The sequence below is a fragment of the Ictalurus furcatus genome, chromosome 20 (genome assembly GCF_023375685.1).
Source record: "Ictalurus furcatus strain D&B chromosome 20, Billie_1.0, whole genome shotgun sequence".
Classification (NCBI taxonomy): domain Eukaryota; kingdom Metazoa; phylum Chordata; class Actinopteri; order Siluriformes; family Ictaluridae; genus Ictalurus; species Ictalurus furcatus.
In genome coordinates, this window is record NC_071274.1 from 13,173,770 (window position 1) to 13,186,352 (window position 12,583).

Sequence of the window (12,583 nt, forward strand, 5' to 3'; positions counted from 1 at the left end):
AGCATGTGTCAAAAAAGGCAAAGAGCGTGGTCTGAGAAAGTATTTATATATAATTAAATAAGTATTATTTAATTTAACCTTTAAGGTATTTTTTAATCTTAAATGTTATAAAAATGAGTTTTGACTCTCATTACGCATAGGAAAGGGTTTACCCTTAATGGGTCAAAGTCATTTATAAATGACATCCAGCCAAAATAAAGGTCAAATTTTTAAAAAATAAAGTTGATTATGGATTTTAGGTTCAAAAACAATTAAAATAACAACTTGTGGAATGTTTAAAACTACTATTTCATAATTACTCACATAGAGGGCTCAAAGTAATTTATAAATGACATCCAGCCAAAATAAAGGTCAAAGTTAAAAAAAATAAAATTGATTATGGATTTTAGGTTCAAAAACAATTAAAATAACAACTTGTGGAATTATTTAAAACTGTTATTTCATAATTGCTCACATAGAAGGCTAATAATAAATTTACAGTGAGTAGAGTAGAAGATTGATGTCATGATTTACTGTGCTCACTTCTTCATTGTATAGAATTATGGTGAACTAAATGGGGGGAGAGGGTCCTGCATATGTTAAAGAGGTGATTAGTATAATCACAGATTTACTCACCACAATGTCCCCGCTGTACTCCAATCCTGTCAAATACAGTTTCTTCCATTCCTGGGCTTTGTGGAAGTTCAAAAATAATCTGTAGCAAGAACAAACATTTTAAAAAGTATATATTATTTACATTATAACTCGGTGACTAGGCTTAATGCTTAGCAAAATCATTAAGTCATGATTTTGTATTTTTGCCCTAAAAATTATAAACAGAATAAACCTTTTGGAAATTCTGTCATTTCATAAAGCTAGCAAATAACTTAAAATCTTTGCAATAGTGAGGGTAAAAAAAAAAGTAATTTATTGTACCTTCACAGGAATCTCTGAGTAACTCAGTGGAATGAGCACCTGCCTCCAGGTGTAGCCATCGGTGTACAGAGAGCTCCAGATTTGTGTTTGGAGATCATCATCACTTAGCAGGACTCGCAGTTCTGAGCTTTCATGCCCTGGTTTATAATACCAGAATTCAAGACACGAGTCTCCAGACAGATACAGAACCTCACTCTTTAGCCAAGTTACAGGGCTCACTGGATCTCTTGAGAGGTAGAATTGCTCTGAGGTGTACAGGGCAGTGAACAGAGTGAACAGTGTTTGTTAGATAAGTATAATGATTTCAGTGTTTCTGTCAAATATTTGAGCATTTGCTGAAGTACCACTGTTTTATTTTATTATTTTCTATTTGGATAAAATTAAACAGATGGCTAAACAATTAATTTGGTATTGAATTATAAAGTATTCAAAATATTTTGTATTTGCTTTACATCTTGAATTTAACAAAAACAAATTTATTTATTTTTTAATATTGACCCTCACCATGATGCCACAGTATTTGTAGTATTAGTGAGTAACAATAGCATGTTCAAGGACATAGCATTCAATAACACATAGCACCATAATTATTATATTATACTGCATTACAATGGGGTCAGAGTCAGGCTGAACAAATACCATGTGGTATTGTGTATAAGCTAATCATTGATGAGAGGTGACTGAAAGCAAAAGATATTATACAATGAAGTAACTCCAATTATTCACTGTATAACAAAAATGTAAATGCAAATCATGTAATTAATGCTTCAGATGTCTTTGATGCAATCCATCTCACTTTAATACATTTAATTAATATGTAATTAAAAGCTATGAAAAAAGATTAGTTACACTGCTTTGAAGTATCCCCCGTTGTATTTTTCCATATTTTATAGGCTTACAAACTGTAATTGAAATGGACAAAATTGGGATTTTTCCATTTGATTTATGCAACCTTGGAAGGCGGGTAAACATTGCCCACTCTATTTGGCAATATTGCACAAGCTCTGTAACCATGTGAACAGCAAATTTCTTTCATCTTGCCACAGATTTTCAATTGGATTGAGGTCTGGGCTGGGTCAGTCCATCTCAAGTTGTCCAATAATTGTAAAGTTGGTTGCTCCTGGGTTTACCAGGTAAACTTGCTTGCATGCAAAGTAAGTAAATAAGTAAGTAAAGCTTTATTTATTTAACACTTTTTAAAACAATTTTTACAAAGTGTTTTACAGAAGACATACAGTAGATACAGGGAAATAAAATCAGTAGTAAGAGATAAAATTAAATAAATAAAAGAAATAAAAGGATTTTAAAATAAATTATGTTAGACACAGGTAGCCATTGAATTGATTCAAGTGCTGGAGTGATATGATTCTTTAGTCTAGTACATTTCTGCATTTCTGCAGCTGCATTCTGAACTCTTTGTAAGTGTTCAATGGCACTCTTTCGTAAGCCAACCAAAACACTGTTGCAGTAGTCGATACTAGATGTAACAAGTGCATGTACAGTGCCCTTCTCTAATATTGGCACCCTTGGTAAATATGAGCGAAGAAGGCTGAATTCATAATGGTGCCAATAATTGTTTTATATATATATATATATATATATATATATATATATATATATATATATACACCTGTGTTTTGTTTGCAGTTGTTTGATATCCATGAGAGCAGAGTATTTTTTTGTGAATTTTTTTTAACAAAAAATCAAAACGTTGAACAGATAAGACAATTTTTCATAGCCTTCTTTGCTCATATTTACCAAGGGTGCCAACATTAGTGGAGGGCACTGTATGAGTTTCTCACTATCTGTGCGGGAGACGATATAATGTACTTTAGAGATGTTCCAAAGGTGATAATATGCTGTTTTACAAACATTGCTATGTTTTTTAAAACTGAGATCACTGTTAACCACGATCCCTCCAGTTCACACCCTCCCTGATTGAAAATTGAAACCCAGGCACCTTTTACCTCAAGTTCTCTTCTTCATTCACCATCCTGCCCCTGACTCTCTGCCCCATCCAAGTCACCCAGGGAAGAACCCATGCAGCTGGGTCGGACCCAGCTTACTCCTGCTGAGCAGGAGAGAAGATTCCAGACAGGTGCTTGCTGCTATTGTGGCCAACCAGGCCACACCCTGGCTAGCTGCTCCTTGCGTTTAGAAGTGGGGGGTGGTTCACCAGTAGAATGGGGGCTGCTGTTGAGCCAAACAGCTGCAACTCCTGACCCCCTAATGCTGCTTTCAGATTCCTGCTACCCTGTGCTATAATCAGCTCTCTGTTCCCCGCCTCACACTTATTGAATCAGGCACCAAAGATAACTTCCTGGATAAGGAGTTATCGTCACAGCCCAGCTTATCCATTGAGTCCCTGAATCCACAAATAATGTCAATTCCCTGGATGGGAAATTCCTGGCCTGGATAACCCATTGCACTGCTCCATTGCTCTTGTGCTTTCTGGGAACCACCATGAGAAGGTTCAGCTGAACCTCATCTCCTCCCCAGGTAACCCATGGGTGCTAGGCTATTCTTGGCTGAAAAGACACAATCCCAACATAGACTGGTCAGCAGAGAGAGTTGTTAATTGGAGCACTTTCTGTCACTCTTCATGCCTGAAATCAGCCCTTCCTCCCATTGCGACCACCATAGGTTCCCCAATGCCCACTCATCCAGACCTCTTCACTATGCCTCCCATGTACCATGACCTGGGTGAGGGTTTTAGCAAGGACCTGGTCCTTTCCTTACCACCTCATGTGCCTTGTGCTATCAACCTCCTCCCTGGTGCTGCCCTACCCTCTGGTCATTTGTATAAACTGTCCCATCCTGAGAGAGAGGCCGGGAATAAATACATAACAGAGTCTCTCACTGCTGGCATCATCCAACCTTCCTCCTCCCCCCGGGTGCTGGCTTTTTCTTTGTGGCCAAGAAAGGTAAGACCTTCCATCCTTGCGTTGATTACCAGGGCCTCAACAACATTACAGTGAAGAACAAGTACCTCCTGCCACTCCTCAGCTCTGCCTTCGGACTGACTCTGTACATTCCCAGTTCCTCCAGTGGTGTCACTGCTCCCGATTTGCCTGCAACCCTTGCTCCAATTGCAGCCTGTTCCCAGCCTTCCCGTGGACCCATATTGCCTTAAACTTCATCACCAGTCTGCCCAACTTGCAAATCAAAACCACCATCCTGACCAATGTAGATCGTTTTTCCAAGGCAGTACACTTTATTGCTCTCCCCAAGCTCTCCACAGCCCATGAGACTGCAGAACTTGTGACTAATCACGTCTTCAGGCTACATGGTATCTTCCAGGACATAGTGTCAGACTGCAGACCCCAGTTAATTTCCTACTTATGAAAGGCTTTCTGTAATACTCTAGGGGCCACTGTGAGTCTCTCTTTTGGTTTTCATCCCCAGACTAATGGCTAAGCGAAGCGGGCTAATCAGGAGTTGGAAGCAGTACTACGATGTGTCGCCACCAACAACCCCTCCACCTGGAGCTCTCAGCTTGCCTGGATTATGTATGCCCACAGTTCTCTGTCCAGTACTGCCACTGGTATGTCCCCCTTTATGTGTTCCCTGGGTTATGAGCCTCCCCTCTTCCCCACCCAGGAGGGCGATATATAAAGGTCCACATCAGGCGCTACCGCAAGATATGGAAGGAGGCCCATTCTGCCCTCCTCCGCTCTGCTGACTGCAACCGGCACCTGGCTGACTGTCATCATACTCCCGCACCCAGCTAACAGCCAGGCTAAAAGGTATGGCTCTCATTGAAAGACATTCCTCGCAAGGACAGTTCCAAGAAACTCACTCCTCATTATCTAAGCCCATTTACCATAGAGAATGTCATTAATCCATCTGTGGTCAGACTCAAGCTCCCCAGATCCTGGCGCATCCACACATCCTTCCATGTGTCCCAACTTAAACCAGTTCATGACAGCTCTGTGCTTATCCTGTCTGTTTACACCGTGGGTCTCCTGCTTTGCACTCAGCTCTCACACCATTGACCTGAGTTCGAGCCCCAATCTTGACAAGACTCTAATCTGCTTGCTTTCAGCCCTGATTTCCCTTCCCCTATGGGGCATCAGCTATGCCCTTGTCTCATATGTGGCAGACCTGAGTTCGAATCCTGACCGTGATTACTTGTTATCAAACTCCTTTCCCATTTTTACAGTTTCCACTACCCTTCAATAAATCCTATTTACTTTCAGTCCTGTGTCTGTGTTCTGCATTTGGGTCCCCTCTTGTCTGTGTTCAACATAACATTCTGTGCATCATTTCTGATAATCAGTACCTCTGTCTTATCTTTATTTAGCTGCAGAAAGTTCTGTGACATCCTCAAGTTTATGCTCTCTATGCAGTTTACAAGTGTGCTAATTGAATTGTTTGCATCTGGTGCAAGTTGCGTGTCATCTGCATACTGATGGAAGGAGATTATATTGATTAATTACACCAGCTAATGGCAGCATATATAAGTTAAATAATAAAGGACCCAAAATTGAGCCTTGGGGAACACCACAAGATATCGCATTACATCTGGAGTTGTGTGTACCCAGTGCAACCCTACCACTTAAGTAGGATGTAAACCAATCTAGGACTAGGCCTGATAAGCCAACTTAGTTTTGCAGTCGGTCAAGCAGACTCCCATGGTCGACTGTGTCAAAGGCAGCACTGAGATCACCTGAGTCCTTATTTTGTTGCAGATCATTGAAAACTTTTAGAAGAGCAGTTTCTGTGCTATGGTTGGACAAAAAGCCAGACTGAAATGTCTCATTGAGATTACTGATGTTGAGATAGTTATTTAGCTGTATGGACACAACTTTTTCAATTATTTTGCCAAGAAATGAAAGATTAGAGGTAGGTCTGTGGTTACTGAGCACAGAAGTCAAAACAATCCAACTCACCACCAAGTGGTGTTCAGTTGGCAGCTCTGCCACGCTCCTTACCTGAGTTTCCAAACCCTATCTGTGGCATATGCACAAATAACAGAGTTATACTTCCTGAGACTGAATAATTATGATTGCAAGGACCTCATCCAGGGACTGGTCTGCATTCCACACCTGTGGTGGGCCCACAAAATGGCTCCACATTGCCATTTCAGGGTGAGACGAACCGAGTTATGTGGGTGGCCACAACAACATGAACTATATTCCTAATTTTCAAATATGAATTGACTATTCATAATATCGTAATAATTAATGATCTAATAATATAGTATATTCACACACAAGCAACAACATGTGTAATTTATAAACATTTGTTATACAGTGCATCTGGAAAGTATTCACAGCGTTTCACTTTTTTCCACATTTTGTTATGTTACAGCCTTATTCCAAAATGGATTAAATTCATTAATTTCCTCTAAATTCTACAAACAATACCCCATAATGACAACATGAAAGAAGTTTGTTTGTAATATTTGCAAATTTATTAAAATAAAAAAAACAAAAAAGCACATGTACATAAGTATTCACAGCCTTCGCTCAGTACTTTGTTGAAGCATCTTTGGCACCATTTACAGCCTCAAGTCTTTTTGAGTATGATAATAATAATAATAATAATAATAATAATAATCATCATCTTTATTTTATAAAGCGCCTTTAAAGCAGCTTCTCAAAGCACTGTACATAAAATCACAGTCCACAGAAAAATAAAACAAATAAAAGTTAATAAGAAAAAAAACAACAACATTAATAATAAAAAATAATTATAAAACAATCTAAAAAGACATCAGCAGTCGAATGCAAGTTTAAAAAAGTGTGTCTTGAGAAGAGCTTTAAAAATGCCAAAAGTCTGGGCTTCCCTGAGTTCAGGAGGAAGAGAGTTCCAAAGTGAAAGAGCATAGACAGAAAAAGCCCTGTCACCCATAGATTTTAGGTGTGTTTGTGGAACAGTTAACGGATTACACTGTGAGGAGCACAGTCTGCGATTTGGGGTGTAAGGGATTAATAAGCCAGATAAGTATTGCGGAGCCAATCCATGTAATGCCTTGTATGTCAACATCATGATCTTGAAATCGACAGTATAAGGACTTCAAAACAGGAGTAATATGGTCACATTTCCTGGTTCCCGTCAGGATCCGGGGGGCAGAGTTCTGAACATATTGCAGTTTGTTAATTGCGGTTTTAGAAACTCTGGCTAAGATGGCATTACAGTAATCCAGCTGTGTGACAACAAATGAATTAATCAGCTTTTCAGCGACAGATAAGTTTAGCATTGGGCGTAGTCTGGCTATATTTCTGAGGTGAAAAAAGGATGCCTCCACAGTGCCTTGAACAAAAAAATCAAAAGTGAGGCTGGTGTCAAAAATTACACCAAGGTTCCTCGTCTTACTTTGGGTCTCTAAAACAGAGCCATCAACAAACAGAGACAGTGGAGTCGCTTTGTGAATTTGATGACGGGAACCTATAACCATAACCTCAGTTTTCCCGCTGTTCAGGCACAGAAAGTTATTGTTCATCCATATTTTTATCTCAGAAATACAGTCAGAAAGATAACAAGCATCAATGTTTTCACCAGATTTAGAGTGAATGTAGATCTGGGTATCGTCAGCATAAAAGTGATAATGGAGGCCAAGCGATCGTAGCAGATGCCCAAGTGGAGATAGATAAATATTGAAGAGTAGAGGGCCTAGAACTGAACCCTGAGGAACACCAGTAAGCACCGAGCAAGTGTCAGACCTAAAGCCACACATAGAAATAAACTGGGAACGGTCAGTAAAATAGGATTTAAACCAGTTTAAAACTGTCCCGGACACACCAAAAACACTTTCAAGGCGGGTAAGTAAAAGACCATGGTCCACAGTATCGAAGGCGGCTCTAAGGTCAAGAAGAATAAGAAGGGAGGTAGCTCCAGAATCAGAGGCCATCAACAAGTCATTGGTAACTTTGACCAACGCCGTTTCAGTGCTGTGAAATTTACGAAAACCTGACTGAAGGGGTTCAAGGAGGTTATTGGTTGTAAGATGATTGCAGAGTTGAGAGGCAACAACACGCTCAAGTATTTTTGCCAAAAACGGAAGATTTGAGATGGGACGAAAATTGTTAAAATCATCCACAGAAACATTTTCTCTCTTTGGTACAGGTGTAACAGCAGCAGTCTTTAGTACTGCTGGAACGACCCCAGTCTCCAGTGATTCATTTATAATGCTGAGGATAGTAGGGCACCACACAGCGAAGCACGATTTGAATAAATTCGTAGGAATTGGATCCAGTAAGCAAGTGGTAGATTTCATGCTGGATACCTCCCTTGTGAGAGCCTCAGAATTAAGCAGTGAGAAATGAGTGAAAGAAGCACCAGTGAACCCAGATGGACAAAGGAGTGAAGTGGCACAGTCAGGGTTAACAGAAATTTCTTTGCGAACATTGACAATCTTAGAATTAAAAACTGTAGAAAAGAATCACAGAGCTGCTGAGAAACAGGCAAAGTGGTAACAGCATTAACTTGAAGCAATCTGTTTATGGTTTGGAACAAGTGTCTGGGATTATTTTGATTGTTTGCAATAGTCTGAGAGAAGTAAGAGGATCTTGCAGTCTCCATTAGTGCACAATAATCCCCCAGAAGATCCTTCCACACTTGATAGTAGACATTCAGTCCAGTAAGGCGCCATTTTCGCTCCATTTTCCGACATACAGCCATTCTAGTGCGCAGATCGTCATTATACCAGGGAGCAGAGCGAGCGAATGTGACCTTACGTGACCTTAGAGGAGCAAAAGTGTCAAGATTAGCAGCAAGAGTGGAATTTAGCTGTAGAACTTTCTCCTCCAGTGATGAGGGATGAAGATCGCTTAGGATGGAAACCACAGAACTGAAGAAAGCTGTCTGATCGATAGACTTCCACTTCCGGAAGGTTACTGTTCGGATGGTAGGCTCACTTGAATGATACAGTTCGAGGTTAAAAAAGACAGCTGAATGATCAGACAGTCCAATGTCAATAGATGAAAACTGCGATTCAAATTAGCTGTTTGCAATCACAAGATCCAGCGTATGACCCTTGTTATGAGTAGGGTCAGTTACAAACTGTGTGAAGTTAAAACAATCAATTAGAGACAGAAATTCCTTAGCCGCTGCAGAGTCACTCTGGTCCACATGAATGTTAAAATCTCCCACAATTAGAATTCTGTCAAACTTCATACTCAACATCGATAGGAAGTCCGCAAACTCATAAAAGCTACATGTGCCTTAGCCTTAGGTGGTTTATAGACAGTAGCGATGATGGTGGATACAGGAGCAGAAATACTCAAGACCAGGCATTCAAATGATGAAAACTGGGGAACAGACACAGCGCTTGTGTTGAACTTCAAGTTGTAAACCACAATAATGCCTCCGCCTCTGCCAGATAACCTCGGGAGATCTAAAACTCCAAAGCCCGCTGGAGTGATCTGGTTAAACAGGAGCCCATCATTTTCTTTATGCCAGGTTTCAGTTAAAAACAACAAGTCCAGCTTTTTATCTGTAAGAAAATCCGATAAAAGCAGCGCTTTGTTATTCACAGACCGCGCATTGAATAATGCGGCATAAGCCAGGCTCTGAAGCGGAGACGCCAGTGGTTTAATCTCCACGCGGGGAACTGATATTAAATTGCTGTGATCAACACCAGTATGGAGCAGTTTGTTGGTCTTATGTCGACTGATATGGACATAGATGTTAGGAGAGGATGAGACAGCAAGACTGCACCTCAAACCCCGATGTTTATATCGCTTAGGACGTAGCAGACCAGCATCTCAACAGAGATTGTAAGAGTCTTTGGCAGGCAATAACAGTTCTGTTTATATTCAATAGCTGGCGTGTAGTGTACCTTAGTGCCATGGTCGCTGAGTGCACACTCGCAAGGCCAGATCGAGTGAAACTCCCGAGCGCACTGCGAGCACAAAGTCGTACAATCCTCACACACAATCCACAAACGCAGCCGGACCAAGGCGTTGATTCAGAGTTACACACTGCAGGTTATTCCAGGTAAAGCACAGAAATAAAAAACTACAATCCAAAATATATAAAATGGCACCGCCACATCGCAATCGTTACGGCACTAAAGACAATGTAACTTAAAAAACTCGCAGTTATTTAAAAAATAAATAAATATGGCTTAAAATAATAAACCAAAACAAACCAAAACAAACCAAAACAAAACAAACCAAACCAAACCAAAACAAACCAAAACAAACCAAAACAAACCAAAACAAACCCAATGGTAACAGGAGCGGCAGCAAAACACGCCAGCGTACCCTGTCACCGGAACCGGGACATGATGCCCTCATGGCTTGGATTGTGCTCTGACATGCATTGTTAACTGTGGGACCTTATATAGACAGATGTGTGCCTTTCCAAGTCATGTCCAATCAACTGAATTTACCACAGGTGGACTCCAATCAAGTTGTAGAAACATCTCAAGGATGATCAGTGGACACAGGATGCACCTGAGCTCAATTTTGAGTGTCATGGCAAAGGCTGTGAATACTTATGTACATGTGCTTTTTTTGTTTTTTATTTTTAATAAATTTGCAAAGATTTCAAACAAACTTCTTTCACATTGTCATTATGGGGTATTGTTTGTAGAATTTTGAGGAAAATAATTAATTTAATCCATTTTGGAATAAGGCTGTAACATAACAAAATGTGGAAAAAGTGAAGCACTGTGAATACTTTCCGGATGCACTGTAAATTGTTATTATATACAGACTGACTAATCATATGTTCATTACTATTAAATGATAATACTGTATATACACATTAACAATGACATGAATTTAAATATAAACATGTAATTGTCAAATTCTGAATACCTAATCATTTGTTCATATCTATTAATGAAGTATTAATGAACGTTATTGTTATGTATTAACCAGAGTCCAAATGCAACTGTCTAACCACATTAAATTATATGAAATATTTGCTAAAATGTTAATATAATATAGTATGTTGTGATCTGCAAAGTGAATATGGGAATATATAGCATTTTCAAAGGTGTTTCTGCAATTTACCATGTCCTGCATGGTTTCTGATTAACCCCTGTACACTCCAGCCACAGAATGGAGACTGATCACTGTCAAAATCACACTTTGTAATATAATCTGAAACAAATGCAAGGAGTGGAAAAAAATATTAGGTATTGACTTTTTTCTTTTTAAATAAATCACCAAGTCATCTATATAAGTTTATAAGACAGCAAACAAAAAGTATAAAGGTTAAATTCTAACCTGCATTTGGCCTCCAATCAGGAAGATTAATTGAAGGCTTACTGTGGAAATGTATTTTAATAATAAATAAAGAATAATAATAACAACAATAATAATATTAAATATTTAATAATAATTAATTATTATATAACATATACATAAAAGAAACATACCTTAATGAAGCTTCACTGATCATCACAAATATGCAGACTATTAATAGAAGGCAAACCCATGTATGTCTTGCCATTGTATCCCTTTTTGGAAGTTTACTGCTTAAGATTCAGCAGTGGTAGTTGTAGTAGGTTTCTTCTGCTATTTTACTGTTGTGTTCGGTAGTCTTTCAAAGCACTTTGTCCTGTTAACTGAGGGAGGAGTGTGTTGGGCAAGGCTTAAGAACCAAGGAGGATCTTGAAGGCATACTGACTAATGACATGGATTGGCCAATGTTTACAGTAAAAAAGGAATGGTCATATGAGTAATTGTTTCTCTTATCTGTTAACTCTTAATTGTTAACTCTTATCTGCTTGTCATGTGTTGTAATTCGGTTCACGTCTACACAGGAAAAAGGGTAGTTTATTACTCCTCTGGTAATGATTGTGTCCTAGTCCTTATCAGACTATGACCCATGCTTGTGCACTCAGGCTGATTAACATTGACTTATGTCTGCTCTGAATGTGCTGCTGCCAGTTATTGACATATTTTTTTTCTGTGGCTTCACTGACATACAGTAAGGTCTATAAGTATTTGGACAGCAACACAATTGTTGTAATTTTGACTCTGTACACCACCACGATGGATTTGAAATGAAGCAATCAAGATGTGATTGAAATTTAGACTTTCAGCTTTAATTCAAGGGGTTGAAAAAATATTGCATTAAGTGTTTATGATTTACAGCTGATTTTTTTTTTTTTTTTTTTTTTTACATAATTCCTCCATTTTCACAGGCTCAAAAGTAATTAGACAAACAAACATAATTATAAATATAATGATTATTTTTAATACTTGGATGCAAATCTTTTGCAGTCAATGATGAATTCTGTAACCCATGCACATTACCAAATGCTGAGTTTCTTCCCTTGTTTGTGGGTGTTTCTGCCTTCAGTTTTGTCTTCAGTAAGTGAAAAACACACTGAATTGATAATAATTTGTCTTATTGTGTAACTTACTAAAGAATGTCTTTTACAGCCTTAAAGGTTATACAACAATGCTAAAACACAGAACATAGTTTTTCTTATTTTGGAGATGTCAATAAAATTATAGAATGAGCTAAAGTAGCATGATTTTTTTTAAACATTTTGTCAACTTAATTTCATTGTGTTTAATAAACCTAGTATATTTAAAACTGAAGTTTACTTAATTCATTTGTGTTAAAACTACATGGATCATTTTTGTTGACATAACTAACTGGACATTGGATCTGTAGCTCCCAGCATGCTTTGCAAGGGACTGCATTAGAAGAGTAAATTTAGGGATATGGATATAAATGTTATTTTGTGTTTTTCAGT

At 38.6% G+C, this 12,583-nt stretch overlaps 1 protein-coding gene across 2 annotated transcripts in view; it reads right to left on the reverse strand.

Moving 5' to 3' along the window:
* wu:fb63a08 (MAM and LDL-receptor class A domain-containing protein 1) overlaps positions 1 to 11,453 on the reverse strand; it is a 63,802-nt gene extending 52,349 nt beyond the window's left edge. The window contains exons 1-5 of one of the 2 annotated variants that reach the window (XM_053651452.1): positions 11,252 to 11,453; positions 11,100 to 11,140; positions 10,884 to 10,973; positions 916 to 1,160; positions 616 to 694 (exon numbers count right to left, since the gene is read on the reverse strand). In XM_053651452.1, the coding sequence (XP_053507427.1) occupies positions 616 to 694; positions 916 to 1,160; positions 10,884 to 10,973; positions 11,100 to 11,140; positions 11,252 to 11,325 (529 nt within the window). In that variant the 5' untranslated portion in view covers positions 11,326 to 11,453. The remainder of the gene's footprint in view (positions 1 to 615; positions 695 to 915; positions 1,161 to 10,883; positions 10,974 to 11,099; positions 11,141 to 11,251) is intronic. The other variant, XM_053651453.1, reaches the window with a different exon arrangement.
* Positions 11,454 to 12,583: the final 1,130 nt, after the last annotated feature.